The following is a 17666-nucleotide window of genomic DNA, read 5'->3' as shown; positions in this document are numbered from 1 at the left end:
TAGACCAGGCTGGCCTCCACCCCAGAGATCTGCCTGCTTCTGCCTGCCTAGTGCTGGGATTAAAGGTAATGCACCATCACTGCCCTATACACACTTTCAATTTAGCTTGCACACATTCTTAAAATGATTAAAACATGAGAGATTTCCCGTGAAAGTCCAGGATCCTCTGTCAATTGGGAGCATGTGGGTCTTGGCTCCAGTAAGGAAGCAGCCTCTTGGAAATGTGAGTGCTTGCGTGGACGTGGCTTATGCGCCACAGTTCACCACAGCCCAGCCCACCCCATCCACTGCACACCTTCTCATGATCAGGCTGGCTCTCAGAAAGAAGGGCTTGTGTACAGGGATGTGGAGAAGGTTATGGCAATACCACTGGCTTATAAACTACCCTATTATAGGAAATTTAGCTGACCCATTTGTGGGCTAGGAACTGTGCATTCCAGAAAATACATTAAACTTTAATTTTGCATGCCGCTTTGCCCAAAGAAAATCATTTTTCAGTTTAACTAATTGACTTGCTCCTGAATAAACAGAATATTGTGGGAAAAATGAATTAAACATCAGTAGGCTTTATAAAGAATAAGACCAAAGTAAGAATGCAAACCCACTGGACCAGACCCTCCATGCATTGGAATTTTTAGGCTAAACCCTAAAATATGAAACAGAAATATTTTATACAGTATAAGAAACTTCTAATAGTTTTTCACTCAAACAGGTTCTGAATCAAAACTTTTAAACATTTTAAGGAAAATTACATTATTTAAGGAATTTCTAGAAAAAATTACACTGAGAAATGGTCTAGAACATTGCTCTAAAAGAACAACTGCAAATGTTTCCAGCAGCCAGGACTCCGCGCTCTTCCAGTGGGCATCTCATAACCCAAGACGTGAGCCCGTGTGGCGGCACTTTCGTGTAATTCAGGCACTTGGCAGCTCAGCTCACAATTGAGGCCAGCCTGGATTACAGGAGGAGACAGCAAACAAAAACAAATAGAAAACAAAACCAAACAAAAACAGTCAACCAAAGTAACAGCCAACAACAAACAAATAAAAAGAGAGCCCAGGAGTGATTTTGCTCCTTACAATTCTGATTCCATTCATTCCTGAGAAAACATTGAACTTAACTTCCCAGTGCATTCCTGTCCTTTACAGGCAGCTAACATAACCATTCCAGAACTTCATCTACGAAATAGGGTGGGCGGACCTCATTCCAGAAAAACAATATGCCTTCTAAGCAGCTGATGGAGCAAAAACATTTCCTCCTCTTTAGGGGGTGTGGGGACAGCGGCGCCAAGGGAATGAAATAATCTTGGTTGTATTTTCCAACTTCTCTGTGTAAGGGGCAGACACAAAGGTTGGGGGTTTTGTGGCAGGAGGAATAATAAAAGTCTTGCCTGGTTACTGACCTTAGAACTTCAGTCATTCACTCATGCTTTGGGAGTGTGTTCAGGGAGGAAAAGCCCACAGAGGCTGTGACTGACGGAGGAGTGAGAATGAGGGTGTGGCAGTACCCAGCGCACGGGACGGAATGTGTGGGGAAGAACGTGTGGGCACAGACCCTGGGGGACTTGAGAAGTTTCAAAGCTATCTCTAATCAGAGTAGGCGTCTCGAGATCCCAGGAAGCCAAGTCATTATTCAAGGAGTTGAATCTAGACTTTACTCAACACTGAAAGTCTATAATAGTCATTTAAAAATTGTAATAGACACTGTCAGTCACTTTGAAAGTGACACCAGACAGCTTGCTCAATCGCTCAACTTCTTTGATGTTATTTCTTAAAATAGGAAGTGAAAAATAGGAGAGATGTGTCATTTGTAAAAAAAAAAAATTAATAATGCTCAATGAATCAACCACACAACTTAAGAAATAAAATATTATTCCTTATAGGTGGCATCTACCCTGGACTCTCTTTAAACATTTCTCTCCTTAAAATGGTGAGTTCCTTGCTATAGTGCCAAAGATGTATAATTGCAAAGGGCACAGCTAAGCAACCTGAGTCAACCTTTTTATTTCAGAAAATTATAAACATAACAGATTAGTAAATCCTGTAAAATCTTAATGTGCACACAAAGATCAAATGCTTTCTTCTCTCAAAACCTTATATGCCTATAGAGAATCGTTTAACTGTCCAGTTTATGGCAGGCTATCTGATGTCTAGTATGTGGTTGGGGAGAGAATCATTTCAACTTGAGAATCAAAGCAATGCATTCCCAGGTTGCAGAAAGCATTGTCTCACCGTCTAGTCTTTTATGTGGATTATCAGCCTTCCCATTGCAGGCAGATGGCTCTTCCCCTGGTGTAGTCTGGATGTTAAATGTTCAGGAAAAGCCTCGTGCCCAGGGCAGTACTATTGGGAGATAGTGGCACTTCCAAGAGGTGGGCTCTAGTGGACAGGGGGTCTTTGAATCATTGTAGGTGTGCCCTATTATGGCACGCCTTCCAGGATTTTCCCCCCTCCCCATGATGAGGTGGGCAGTTTAGGCCGGCTACAGGCTCCACTGTGACGGGCTGCCTTACAAAGCAATGTGATAAAATGTCCCAGACTGGAACTTCCAAAATTATGAGCCCAAATGTATTATTCCTCTTTATAAAGTGATTTTCTCGGTTGATTATTTCTCCACTGATACTGAAAGATCACCAGAGGTGATAGGAATCCAAGCTTCAGCTTGCTCGTAAAATCTCTCACTATCTCTTCCTCCCTCAGAGGTCTCATACAGTCCAGGAGGGCTTTGAACTAGCTTCGTTAGCAAGAGTGACCTTGGACTTCAGTTTCTCCTATACCCAAATGGTGGGATTACAGGCATGCACCTTCACACTTTGAGATCGAGCCCAGGGTTGTGTGTATACTTGGTAAATACTCCACCAAATGGGCAACATCTTTAGCCTGAGTTGACTCTTGCACATCTGGAATTCTCAAAGCTGCCGCTGGCCTTTCAGCCTGAATCCCACTCAGGAAGAAACACAGAAAGACCTGAGAACCAGTCGCAGGCAAATACGCAGCCTGAAGCAGGAACCCAGTCTAGCCCACCCTCATAGACATATCAGCAGGCAAAGAGTACAGCCACCCACCTCTTTGGCGTAGAAAATCTGAAGGCAGTCTTTCTGCCCACCACATTCACTCTGCAGACTCGAGCCACTGTCGGCCAGGTTACACCTCCCTTCCTCGATCTCCCGGACTGTAGCGTTGGTTTCCATCCCGATTGCCTCAATTGCTCCCACCCCTCGACTTTAGAACCTCATATGCTCTGGAGCTTGCTGGCCTCGGACCCTGTACGGCATCGCTGCCCCCTCTCACCCGCTCCTCAAACAGCACAAGTTATACTTCCCTTCGTCCATCCAAATATTCATGGACTTTCGGCTGCCCCGAATCTTTTAGAAGCTGGGGTATAGCCGTGAATGTAACAAAATTCTCACTCTCTTGTTTCCTAACAGGGAAGGATAGAGAAAGGACCTGTGCAATGTGCTTAAATGCCAAGGAAAGCGGGGAGGGCGCATACATGTGTGTATTCTGGAAACAGGATGAGGCAGGAGACTTCTCTGTTGCCTGTAAAAGCCAACACTGGAGACAGAAGGGTGTCTGGGGGTAAGGAGACTGTGTCGTCAGCTGGGTGACAGCGGGGAGAGGCAACAAGATGTGGTCTCAGGGCAGTCGGGGCAAGATCGGGTGAACTGAGCCGGTGGCAGAGAAGGCCGCACCCTGTCGATCTTCTGTCTTCTTTCCAGAACTCTGCACGGACTCTCATTTTTGTTCAGAAAGTGCAAGTGCCCCTGCCCTGTCGTCTACAGACTTGGCCCGGCTTCCTCTGTTGATCCTCTGGAGTTGTCTTAGGCTAGGTCCACCTCACCTTACAGCTTTCATAGAGGCTACTATTCAGCCCATTACAGAGCACGGGCACACATGCCAGCTGCTTCTTGGCACTGAAATGCCTCTTCCTAGGTTTGTAGGCATAGCTCAGTGTCAGAACGCTAGCTCAGTACACCCCCCCCCCCCACACACACACAACACACATCCTTAGACAGCCATTCTCTGCGGTGCCAATCAAAGAAACTTTCAATTCCCTCTCAGCAAAGCCCCCTAGTTAACGGCCCCAATCAACCACCCTTCTCCTCGTAGCCTATGCTGTTATAACAGTTGCATATCCACACAGTTATGGATTTGCTCAACCAAGCAGCTGTTGAGCCCACACCACCCAAGACGCCGAGCTAGCTATGTATTTGTTCACGGGTAGCCAGTTCCACTGTGAACTGGTGAGGTAGGTCAATGGGACAGGCCAACTGGCTGTCACTCCCACAGAACTGACAATTTTAACGAAAGCGCAAGCAAACCAGAATAAATGGGGAAGGCAGAACAGGAAGGAGAAACCATTTAGACTAATTTGGGACAGAATGGGGGTTAGAAATAAATTAGAACAAATGTGGAGCAAAATGAGGAAGAACTGCACAGACCTGGACATCGCTGTGAAGCAGACAGATGTACATGTGAATTCTCACGCAGCTGAGTAAGATGCCCATTATTCCGATTCACAAAACAACTGAGAGACGAGGGAGCAGCTCAGAAGCACACGCTTGTCTGGCATGGGGAGGCCTGAGGTTTAACCCCCAAGCACTTCAAAAGCAAAGAAATTGTGATGAAAAACAAAGGGGCAGATGCAGCAACACAAAATGCTTCAAAACGGAGGTGAGAAGCTGCCACAGGTGTAAAACCTCTATCTTTACATCAGGTCTTCTCCGAGTGGCCTGCGGAAGGGCAGTGTCACAGGACGGCCAGCCCGGAGGTTTCCATAGTGAGCAGCTGCTTTCCCACACTCTACCACCAGTAAGAAAGGTCACCCAACTGCTAGGAGTTGAATCCTCTTGGAGGTCACAGGACCACGGGGGGGGGGGGGACCCAGGTGTGGTAGTGCATGCCTTTAATCTCAGGGCTCAGGGGCAGAGGCAGGTGAATCTCTAAATTCAAGGCCAGCCTGATCCACATCGTGAGTTCCAAGCCAGCCAAAAACTGTGTAGTGAGACCCCGCCTCAAAAATACCAAGAATGAATAAATGAGCACACAATTTGCACTGAAAAGCAGGAAAGGAGCTCAGGGGCATCCCAGTAACCTTGCACACATCTGGAGCATTTTAAAAGCAATCATTTATAGTCCATACTAAATATTAGGCTCAATAACGGACATCATTGTTTTCTGAACAACTTTTAGTGGAGAGTTTTATTTTGTTTTTAAGTAGTGCTTAATTTTGGCACTTATGAAATCTTCATGACTTAGAAAAACCCTTGTCTTAGTTTTCTTCGTAAGATACGGAGAAAATTTCTTTCCGAGCATTTGACAAAGCAGTTATACTTTATACAAAAAATCAAATTGTCTTAATAAGATCTGATTATATGATGGATTTTGAGAAACACCTGTCACATGTATTATTTTTTTTTGAAAGAGTGACGTACTGAAATTCTAAAATCACACCAGGTCTCGGGGGCCGTGGAATGGGTAGGCCGCTGTGTGTTCGTTCCAGCTGGAATAACCAAGCAGCGCCTATGTTGATCTCTAAACAGCAGTTAATTCCCACATTTCTGGAGGCTGGGAGTCTGAAGTCAGCCTGCCTTGTGGTTGCGCCCTTGGTGACAGCCTGCTCTTCCCTATAGGGGGAGATTTCAGGCCCAAAATCCCAGAAACTACAAAACACCAAGCTTTAGAGCACTAATAAATAGGACGTTAGTGGAAAATTCCACACCAGGAAACTCAGTTTTATCTAAAAACTTGTTTAAAAATATTGTATAAAATTACCTTCAGAAAACATGTATTTTTTTTTTTTTGTTTTTTGGTTTTTTTGGTTTTTCGAGACAGGGTTTCTCTGTGGCTTTGGAGCCTGTCCTGGAACTAGCTCTGTAGACCAGGCTGGTCTCGAACTCACAGAGATCCACCTGTCTCTGCCTCCCGAGTGCTGGGATTAAAGGCGTGCGCCACCACCGCCCGGCAACATGTATAATTTTTATATGAAATGTGTGTGAATGTATTACTCAGACTTGGGTCCCATGCCAAGATATCTCATTATGGTTACGTAAATATTTCTCCAATCCCAAACATACAAAATACTTCTGATCCTAAACATTTAAATGAGGGTCACTCAGACTGTAATCTCCTACATGAAGGCCTCGGCCCTTATGACCAGTTATCTCCCAAAGGCCCCATTCCTCAATCCTGCCACATTGGAATAAGGGCTGCAACGTGAATCCAGGAAGGTCGCACCGCTCAATGTACTGCATGCACTTTCAAGCGAAATACAGGCCCAAATAATCCCATGTTTAGTTTGAACACTCACTCTGAAGCTGTATTAAATTCTCCAGTTCAGTGTCTGTATCTGTGAGATGGAGAACAGAACTACGAAGTTTAGTTATGCACAAGAGCGAACGAATATCCGTTTTCTATGAATGTCTCGATATTTCAAGATCACACAGTTATACATCAATATGGGAATAGATGAGGAAGGCATGGCAGTTCTCAAAGAGTCATAATTCCTCAATTGCCAATTTTTAAAATTTTTTAAAGTTATTTTTATCTCAAGGATATGTGTTTGGCTTGCATGTCTGTCTGTATGCTACATTCATGCATGGTGGCCGCGGAGGTCAGAAGAGGGGGTTAGATCCCCTGGAACTGGACTTGCAGATGAGTGTGAGCTGCCCTGGAGATGCTGCAATCAAAGTCATGGCCTCTGAAAGAGCCCTCAGTAGGCCTGACCACTGAGCCATCTTACTAGCTCCTGGTTCCCTCTCTGTCTTTTTGTGTTTCCAACCCCAAGTCAGTTAAGAACTAATCTGAGATGAGAATTTATAAATGTCCTTTCGGTTGCCAAGTGTTTCCTCTAGGCCATCATAATGTCACCTCCACAGTCCCTGACAGAGAATGCTTCTGCAGTTGGGGTGTCCCAGGTGACGGCTGTAGTTTTTACATTCTGTTTTCATGGGGCCACATGTCCATTGTTAATAAAATCCCACTGGCTGTTCAACTCGATCTGAGTTCTGTTAGAACATTTGCAAACAGTACTGAAAAAAAAAAAACTTTCTTTTTGAGATAACTTGGGGTTATAAGGTCTTTTGAAGTATTAAGTCATGGTTTAAAAAATTGAAACCAAAGTGCTACTGTCAGTTTTTCTTTGTGGAACTACTTTATATTCAGACTCCATGATTGGAGCCCCATTTGGTCTCAGCTAGACAAACACTTTCTCTAAAGGATCTGAGACACCCACTCTGCAGACCCCCCCACACACACCCCCCACCACCCCCACCCCCAAGTGCGAGCTGTCAGGGCCTTATCTCTTAGATTTTGCCACCAAGGTAGGGCCATTATCAGGTCATTTGCTTCTTGGTTAACTACCTGTCACTAGGGTAGGAAACTGCTTAAGCCTTCTAGAGACAGGGCCAGACTGATGACAGTTTTTCCTAGGACCTAGGCCCAGTGCTTGGCTCACAGAACTCTTGGTTATCGCCTCAGAGGAATCAGCGAGAAGCAGACTCTGTCTAAGTCCCCATCAGGCCCTGCCCTGTAGGTTTCCTGTGGTATTACACCAGCACCTACTGTGACTGCCAACAACACGATTTCTTGCCACTTTAGAGATAAAGAAAAAGGACTCAGGTTGAAGCTTAGTCTCAGCCTCCTACTGAAAACACGGATGAACCTCTCCCGATTTCCCCAGCAACTTCCTGCACAATTAATCACAGAGCTGAAACAGAGCCCCAATATTTCGTGTTATTAAATGCATGAGTAAAGCAGGAAAAATATCTAGAGGTCAAATGAGTAGGTGCAATCAACTGACAGATCCCTGAACAAACAAGGGCAGGGTGCATTAGAGCCGAAATGACTTAGTGGCTTCAGAATTATTTAGAAAGGGATTAACTCCAACATGGCTGTCTAGGATGTAACTCTGGATACAGCTGCCTTAGAGACCACCGATGTCAATTTGAGGAGAGTTTGTGAATTGTAGCGACATTTTCTTTTACATGTCCCTCCCCTTTCTTACTAGCTGTATTTTGATGCCTTCCTCCCTCTCTTCCTCCCTTCTCACTCCTCTTCTTTCTATTCCCCTAGGAAGCTATATAGCAGAGAAGCCAAGAGGAAACGACACGAAAGATGTTGCCACAAACTTTTGAAAGGTGCGGTTTTTACTAGACAGCTCTCTGCCCTCGTTCTTTTTGAGTCGTTGGCAAGTAGATTAGAAATAGCCTTTGCCCGGACGCTGTAAAAAAAATGATCACTTCATTTGCAAGGCACACTTCCCAAGACTGCTCCACCCTTTCCCTGCTTCCATCCCAGTTCACTGTCGCATTCTGTGTTGAGACCGCAGGAAGCCAGTGGATGGCCTGAACATCTGGCAGAGGGCAAGGCCCAGGGATTTTACAGGGCAAAGTGAGGGCGATAAATCCCAGCGTGGTCCACTGGAAGAATTTACAAAAGGGCACGCCCAGTTCCCTGTTTGAGTGGTTTCCTTACTCAAGGGAGTGCTCGGCAAGTCATAGTATAAGTTCCGTGGGAGATGTTTCATTCCGAAGGCAGAGCAGCCACGCCTAGCGCCCGCCCGGCTGCGCTGAGCGACGTCTCAGTGGGACCCAGGCGCAGCCACTAAGGGCGGAGCGTGGGAGGCCCGCGGGTTCCCCCGCACGCCCTCTGCCCAGCAGGTGGCGTGGATCACGGACGCTGGAATTGAGGCTGAGTCAGAGGAAACTTCCTCTTCGATCCAACTAGGATTTTGCCCTTAGCATCCCGAATTTCCCCGCCACACATTCATTACTACGTAAATGACACGGGCCCGCCCCGAGACCAAGTGGGCGTCGGGTCAGTCCTGCTCCCATCTGGGCTTTCCCACGGAGCCTGGAGAGTGGTGGGCACAGCTCAGTACTTACTGTCCGGTTGGTGGGACAGCCGACTGAACGGCGGGGACACTGAATGACGAGGAGACAGTGTGAAGAATCCGCGCATTTCCTCCGGTCTGGTTGTATCTCAGACCGCGCATCTGGGCTCCCAGCTACCTAAGTGCAGGTATCCCCACTTCCCCGCCACCGGGGCTGACGCTCACCTTCTTGGCAGGGCTCTCCGGGCGGCAGCCTCAGCTGACCCCCCATGGCCTGGGGACCGGGCTTCCTCGGCGCCAGCGTAGTTTCTCACACACCTGTGTCCTGGGACCCACGGCGGAGCTTCGGAGTCTGTCGTGAGTGTGCGATGTCTCCTCCCCCGTGGCAGCCTCAGCCAATGAGAGTGGCGGGGTGTGGCAGCGGAGCGAGCCGCGCCCCCTGGTCTGGTGGTGGAGACGCATTCTCCGCCCGTCAACAGCCGCCGAGGTTCCTCCGGTGTCCTACGTGTCTCTAGGGTGGACTAGGGGTTGTGCGGGTGAGCTGTCCAGAAGTTGATGAGGTCACAGCGTGGATGCTGCCGAAGCCAGTCTCAGAGTTTACTGGAGTAGAGTCTGTGCTGAGGCCCCCTTCTAGCTATCCGGGAGCCGAAGAAGTGCAGGCTGGTGTCTGTGGGTCCTGCTCATGGAGGGACTCTTCCATCTCTGGCTTTTGTGGCACAGGGCTAGAGTCTGCCACAGGGCCCTATCTGCGGGACTTCTGCGCTGAGCGCATACGAAAGTTTATTTTGGAAATTTTTGAAAAGGCTTGGGGCTTCTGGTTCTCTTACGTACCCCCCCCCGCCCCGCATTGTTCTCCACGCCTACTTATTTTCAACCAGCAGACACCTCCTTCTCCACTCACTCAACTTAGTTACCCCCACGCCCAGTCATATAGATATGAAATGAGCTTTTAACGGAACAGCTATGCTCAAACTGAGAAGATCTGTTCCCACACTGAGGTTTATGGTATTTAGCAGTACGTTACAGTACATCGTGCGGTTAACTCCAGTTCGCAGAGGAGGGATTCTAGGGAAAGAGTGAGGCGGAGTAACCTAGCCACGAGGTATCTATACCTCGAGAAATGGGCACACTTCCTGCTGAAAGTTTCAGAAGGAAGAACCGGAAGCGTGCTTGCGTGTGGGGTGCTTTTGTGCCCTGCCTCTTAACCGCTGAACTCCTATCCGCTCTCCTCCCCTTTACTCTGGGTGTTCTTGAGCAGCTATTAACTTTATTGCCTAAGAGTTTCACTGTAGAGATCCAGCTTGCTTTTCTTGTTTTCAGGCTAATGAGACAAGACTTAAATCCAAATTAGTCAATAATTCAAGGTGCATGCTTTTTACGTGGGGATGACTTGTGGAAGACTAATGGGGCGGGGACAGGAACAAGTGGCAAGGCAGACTTAAGACAGCTTTAGGTAGGGAGCCTTGTGAAATCGACGTCTATTTAAACGCTTTCTGCGGACATCAGAGTTGAAGTTTATCTTCATCGCATTGGCAATTATTAATAAATCATTATCAGGTACTTATATCAGGTACATACGACTATTTAACGAACATCAGTTACTATATGGCAAAAAGTATCCTAAGCACATGATAAAAACTTTTTTAATTTGTATTTTTTAAAAAAAACAAAAGGGGATACCAAATATTTTGCTCTATTGCTCTTCCCTTTATTCCCTTGAGATGGGGTCTGTTACTGAACTTGGCGCTAGCCTAGGCAGCAAGTCCCAGAAATCCTTCTGGTTTTGTCCTCAAGAATTCTGCATGTATAAGCCATGTTAGCTTTTTATATGGGTTCTAGTCCTCCTGTGCACACAGAGATGCTGTTACCTTTCAGGTCATCTCTCCTGCACTTTGAGATGAAGGTCTATTTTCACAGGAGGTACTTTGTTATAATTCTTGCTTATTTCAGTTCTGGAAATGTGATAAAAACCCTCTGAAAAAGAATATTCAAACTTAAGATCACTGCTGTCCCAAGACCAATGTGGCCCACGCAGAAATCGACCATGAATTTTCCTTCCCTGACTACTTCTAGATGAACAGATACGTGGACAGCACATAGAATGTCATTAGTGCATTAGCTGGGGTGAGTGCTGTCCCATCCAAGAATATGCTATTTAACCCAAAGAAGAACAACACCTAAAGGTCTCCAAGGAGCCCACTCTTGATTTTGGGAAATCCTTTTATGACTCAAAACATAGACTGTGACAGCAAACAAGACCTCTAAAAGGCAGACTCCCATTACTGGGCTCTGTGGAAGGTCACAAGACCCGGTGATGGTTGTGAAAACTGGAGGTTGGCGATGCTTCTGAGCCCGAGGAAGCAAAGTCACACTGTCTTGGAGTTTGGGCAGGTCTGGAGAGTGCCTCCAGTGTGAACCTTTAACCTCCAAACTGCCACATTCTGGGGAGTTGCAGTTCCCTTAGCTGGGGGTGGTGGCAAGGTGAGGGGTAGCTGGGAGGTAGGCAGTCATTTGTAATGTGTTGTATGTAACACTAGCTCACTGCTCTTAGTTTGTCATGGTCCCCACCGCTTATCAGTCTATTTAAGGGGCTGTCTATTTTGGGAATCTTCCTAAGAAGCAACTGATTTTCTTCTGCTGACTCAAAACTCATTGTCTTCCGTTCTTATTTTAAATACTTTCCTCCTTATACTTTGAATTTAATTTATTCTTTGTGCTTTTCAATGGGAAATTTCAGATAATTGATTTTAAGCACTTATTGTCTTTTAATATGCATATTTGAAAGGCTGGGGCGATGTTTCTGTGGTCAAAAGTGGACACTGTCTTGGAGAGAGCCTGAGTTTAGTGACCAACACTCACAACTGCCAGCTCACAATTTATAATTTCAGCTCAAAGGAACCTAACACCCTTTTCTGGCTGTCATGAGCACCTGTACTTGCACACACACACACACACACACACACACACACACACAGAGAGAGAGAGAGAAAGAATGAAAATGTCTTTTAAAAATTATGTAAGTAAGCCGTATGGTGGTAGTGCACACCTTTAATCTCAGCAACTCTGGAGGCAGATGCAGGTGGATCTCTGAGTTTGAGGCCTGCCTGGTCTACAGATCAAGTTCCAGGACAGCCATGGCTGTTACACAGAGAAACTCTGTCTCGACAAACCAAAATCCAAACCAAGCAAACAAACAAAACAAAAAACTATGTAAATATTTGAGGCTACCATTTAACTTCAATTACTATGTTAGCTCCAGCCTACAAATTTTGTGGCATTGTGCTTTTATTAACATTTAGTTCACAATTTTTTTTAAATCATTCATTTTCATTTCTTCCTTAACCCGTTTCACTTAGGAATACATGGCTTGGCTTCCAGACGCTTGGTACTTTCAGAGCTGCAGTTTCCCATTTCTTTTGGATTGACCCCACTTTCTAAAGCATGTGTAAGAAAATAGGAAAGCCTTTCACTTGGTCCAGTAAATCTTAGGAGCTACATACGCAACACTTCACTTCCCAGATCTCCCTCTACCCCAGTCTGTTCTTGGTACCCTTTCTGTCTTGTCAACTAACCTCTTCTTGAGCTGCTTTAAGTCAAACAAATCCAGCGTCACTCTTGAATCCATCTTTTCATTCACGCCCCACAGCCTCTCAATCAGCAGATCTTATTTGCCTCGGCTTTAAATCTATATCCAAAATCTGACCCTTCCTTCTACCCAACTCCCTCCATCCTGGTTAGAGTCACGGTCACCTCTTCCTGAATTACTGCCACAGTCTCTTAGTGTTCCCTGCCTCATCCTCCTTCTCAGACCACAGTTCCCTAACTTCCTCTATCCCTTGCCAATGCTGACAGTGTCTCTGCTTCTCCTTGACAATCCAACAGAACCTTTCCCGGGAAGTGGGCATGCCTAGTCCCGTCACTGAACTCAGGTCTTCCCTACAAGAAGCTTTGCTTGAGCCCCTCCCTCATGCCATTTTCCTCCTGACCACACCTGACTTATGTGTCCCTACCATATTTGATCCTTCTCCTCCTCATTAGAAGGCTTGCTTCATGAGGGTAGAAATTTACTCTTGTTAGCTAGTGACTTCCTAGTGCTTAGAAGAGAACCTGGGATTTCATAGACTTGAATGAATAATTTTGTATCGTAGTGGGCCACATGCTACATGTTGAGTAACAATAAATAATGGAGACAGTCCTAAACTCAGAGGGTTTAGAGTTCTTACAGGGAAGATAATCATTTTTGTGGTGAAGCAATTAATTTCACAATCTTTAATCCTAAAAGTGGAGGTGTCATTGATGGCCTGAGCTAGCTGAAGGTCTTGGTGGGCTGGGAGACAGGTTATCATATACCTAACACGGAGTCAAAAACCAGAATTTCTCAAATCACAGTTTTTTTTTTAACAATGGAAATACATAAACAATCGATTTCGTGCAAATGAGCACCTAGAGTTACAGGCAGTTTAAACAGGATTATAAGACTTAGAGGGTGCTGACTCAGCAGGACAGAGAGCCTGGTGGAAAGCATCCTATTAAGTCGATAATCCTTGTAGCTCTGTTCTTTCTGTCAGTCAAGGTTACCGCAGATCCCAGGAAAAGACACCCAGCGACAGGTAGACTGGGTCAAGGTAATCACACTGTGGAGGGGAAAATAAAACATCACATACTATTCTTACCCCCTGAAACTTGAGCCAAGTGGGAAAACTTCCTATTACATGTTTCATAGACACAGACAAGAGTTTTACTTACCTTCAGTTTCAGCAAGAAACACACCCCTCCCCAAAGGCTTCCGTGTTCATGTCACTTCCTTCTTAGTCATGTTCCGTGCATGTGGTCCCTCAGGGCTGTATCATAACTGTCCTAATGATCTCTCTCCCCAACATGGTCTCTGAAGACAGGACTCAGACCCCCCCCCCCGCTCCAGAACAACTTCCCTGTCCATCACAGGTGCTCAGGAGTGGCTGCTCCTGCCAGTTCCTCTAGCTCATCACAGTCTCTTTGAACAGTGTCATGACAGGAATCCACAAGAATGTGACATCATGCTGCATGAGGGCACCTGTTGTATTTATCTTAGTGACATCTTCCTTGAGTGAAGGACAAGAGAAGACTGCTCCAAACTAGTCCTAGAAATGCACATTTTAAGCCAGAAAAAAAAATGTGTATTTATTTAGCATCTAAAAGGAATGAGACAAGTTTGTATAAGAACATGAGTAATCACTTAGCGTTTTCCCTAGCTACTTATCTGTTAAACGTTATACTACCTACCTGCCCAGCATTTGAGGACTTCCACAAATATCCTTATTACTGTGTCTTGTTTTAATACTTGTAATATTATAACCCTGGTGAAAATTGGCAACAAGATCTTAATAAAATCCATCAGGCAGTATTTTTTGTTTTATTTTCAAACATTTTAAGCAACATCCCGTTGAGAAAGGCCTTTTTATTTATCAAACACATACATATTAATGAGCTCAGGTTCAAGCTAAGGATAAGGATGACTTGGGAGCTGTTATTTTCATCTACACACAAATCCGCAAATCCAGGACTGAGCCATGAACATCCTCCCCTGCCGATGCCATGGAACTTACTTTTCTGAGGAATAATTAATAAAACAAGCCATTTGTGCCACTTAAGGAGAGGAAGAACAATGTCATATTTGTTACTTAAGGAAAGTTACATCTGAATTTTGACAATGCCAAGATTAACCATATATCTGAGTCCATTTTGATCACCACTGATCGACACCGCTGGGAGACAGGCATCTCATTTAAACAAGCACAGGTAAGAACCCAGTGATAATTTCAGGGGTGTGTGTGTGTGTGTGTGTGTGTGTGTGTGTATGCACTGACATGTGTTTTTGTTTTCAAATATCCAAGATTTTGTGTTGGTTCCCATGATACAGGGTTTGTAGAAACATGTGTGTGTGTGTGTGTGTATGCACTGACATGTGTTTTTGTTTTCAAATATCCAAGATTTTGTGTTGGTTCCCATGATACAGGGTTTGTAGAAACAACTAATAATTGAATCTTGATCGTCTCTGCACTTTGATTCAGATTTGTGAATTAACATGCAAGTTTAATTAAAATTAGCAATAAATAAAGGTCTTACGCTACGACTTTGTTAATCTGGATATTATAGCCTAGTAAATACCACTGGGATTTTGTGAATTTAAATTTATTTTAAGCAAATGACCATGACCGCTGTGTTGTTTCCTAAAGAAAGTATTAGATATTGATTTCTCTTTCTCTTTACAATGTGTGAAGATTGAACATCAAACTCACATGAATGGTAGCAAAAGATTAACTGTGGAAATGTGAATTCCAACTTGTTGGAAACTTCCAAGTGTTCAGTGCTTTTAGAAGCACTTTTATGATAAGCTGGTCCTCCGTTCAGAGATGAAGATGTGGTCTGTGGGGAGGAAGGGACTCAAGGGGGGGGGAGCTTTCTCTTCAGTGAGGGCCAAAATTTCACCTTGCCATCTACTTTTTCCTGCTCTCTTTTTCCAGTGTGTGTGTGCGTGTGTGTGTGTGTGGTGTGTGCCTGTGAATATGTGTGTGTTGTGCCTGTGTATATGTATGTGTGTGTGGTGTGTATGTGTTGTGCCTGTGTGCCTTATGTGGTGTGTGTCTGTGTGTATGTGTGTGTGTTGTGTGTGCCTGTGTATATGTGTGTGGTGTGCCTGTATGTATATGTGTTGTGTGTCGTGTGTGTATGAGTGCATATATTTGTGTGTGAATGTGTGCATATGTATGTGTGTGGTGTGTGCCTTTGTATGTGTGTCGTGCATGTGTATCGCATGCGTGTGAAGGACTGAGGTTGAAGTCAGGAATCATCCTCTATCCCTCTTCTACCTTATTCACTGAGCCAGAGTCTCTCAGTCAAACTCCTAAGTCACCGACACGGCCAGTCTTGCAAGCCAACTTACTTTAAAGCTCCCCTGTGTCTACCTGTTCTTGGAATTAGAGGCAGACCACGGTGCCCTCAGGACACTTACATGGGTTTCTGGCTTCCTGAACTCAGGTTCTTTACATTTGCCCAGCAAACTTCTCGGTTGCTGAGCCCTCTCTCAGCCTTGCCACGTCCTTAACTCTCCACAATAAGCATGTGTATTTTAGTTAGACCTCAAATAAACCACTCTTATCAACTACTGCCATACTTTATGTGACAGGCAGGCCATGATGACAGCTAAAGGTTGGCTGTAGTCCTAACCCTGCTTTCTCAACAGGTTCTTCACGCCCCCTCAGAGGAGAAAAGCATTGCTGCTCCTCAGCAGATAACCTCGGCCACATTCTGAATGACAATAATTGGGGAATTCCATGCTTTGGGGGTAAAATGCTCATTACTATTCCTGACAGTTTTCAGATGTCCAAGTGTGGATCAGCTTGAGCTTTGGCTATGTCTGTGCAGTTGACAAGAAAGTAATTGATAAAATATAACCTTTATTCTTGATAGAATGATAAACTTGTAAGCAAGAAAGCTTACTGCAATAGGAAAATGTGTTTGAAATTAGTAGACAATAATAGGAAAAATTCTAGATACTAAAAGAGTTCCAAACATAATATTTATCGTTTAATGTTGTTCCATCCAATATAACAAAACAAGAAAAACATTAAACATTGATATTCTTAGATTTTTTTTTTCTTTTCAACTTTTGAGACAAGGTCTCACTGTGTAGCCCTGGCTACCCTGGAACTCACTATGTCACTATGTAGACCAGACTGGACTGTAACTCACAGAGATCTGCCTGCCTCTGTCTCCTGAATGCTAGGACTAAAAGTATGTGCCACCATGCCTTGATGTAAGATTAATTTTTGAAGATATTTATCTATGGATAATATGATTGTGGGCTCTAAATTCTCCAGTGGGTTAATTTAAAAACCATAAAAAGTGATCAGGTTAGTGAGATGATAGATCACAAAATAAAATATGAATGATTAACTTTTCTTTAGACCCATTAGATAACGTGATGGCAGGTCTTATAAAAACGTGAATTGTATTGTATAGAGTATATTAATGAAAATTGTCAAAAGTACAAATCAGGTTTTCACCAAGAAGATATCTCTTGTCAGGTGGTAAAAACTGATATCTCAACACATTGATACTTCTAACACAACCTGTAAATTTAATAAGATCTCTTTTTAGAGCACACCGAGTTTTCTCAGGATCATCTTATTCTGAGGACATCAGTGAGTAATAAGCATGTGTAGTTTCCTCTCACAGAACAGTCGTGGTCACCCAAGAGCAGTCTGTAAAGGGCCGCTGAATACCAACGCTTATTTTACTGAACTCAGGTGTGGTGTTTGTGCAATAAAAGAAACGACAAAAGTTAAAAGAAAAAGTTGGTTGCTTATTATGGGCTTGAAACTACATAAATTTATAGAGCAGTGGTTCTCAACCTGTGGGTCGTGATCCCTTTGGGGGTTGAATGACCTTTTCACAGGGGTTACCTAAGGCCATCCTACATATCAGCTATTTGCATTACAGTGCATAACAGTAGCAAAATTACAGTTATGAAATAGCAACAAAAATAATTTTATGTTTAGGGTCTTCACAACATGAGGAACTATATTAAAGGGTCAAAGCAGTAAGAAGGTTGAGAACCACTGTTATATATTACAACGGGAGCTCACGGATGCTTGTTCTCAAGTCTGATGGGAAAGGGGCTCATATACAAAGACCAGTGCAACACAATGACTCTGCACTGATGATAAGTTCTCCAGGAGAAGACAGTAATACCTGGTACCTGAAACCAAACTGTGTCAGTCTACTTGAGCAACCACAGCAAAATGCAGCCAGAGCCCACCGGTCGCAGAACAAGAGTATTTCAAATTTGTGTC

At 44.5% G+C, this 17666-nt stretch overlaps 1 protein-coding gene across 1 annotated transcript in view; it reads right to left on the bottom strand.

Moving 5' to 3' along the window:
- Nipal1 (NIPA like domain containing 1) overlaps positions 1-9103 on the bottom strand; it is a 19860-nt gene extending 10757 nt beyond the window's left edge. The window contains exon 1 of the mRNA XM_005359328.2: positions 9058-9103. Within this exon, the coding sequence (XP_005359385.1) occupies positions 9058-9103 (46 nt within the window). The remainder of the gene's footprint in view (positions 1-9057) is intronic.
- Between the last annotated feature and the right edge of the window lie 8563 nt (positions 9104-17666).

The sequence above is a fragment of the Microtus ochrogaster genome, linkage group LG1 (assembly GCF_000317375.1).
Source record: "Microtus ochrogaster isolate Prairie Vole_2 linkage group LG1, MicOch1.0, whole genome shotgun sequence".
Taxonomy (NCBI): Eukaryota; Metazoa; Chordata; class Mammalia; order Rodentia; family Cricetidae; genus Microtus; species Microtus ochrogaster.
The sequence above is the reverse complement of the archived record's forward strand: the minus strand, read 5'-3'. Positions and strand labels throughout refer to the sequence as shown.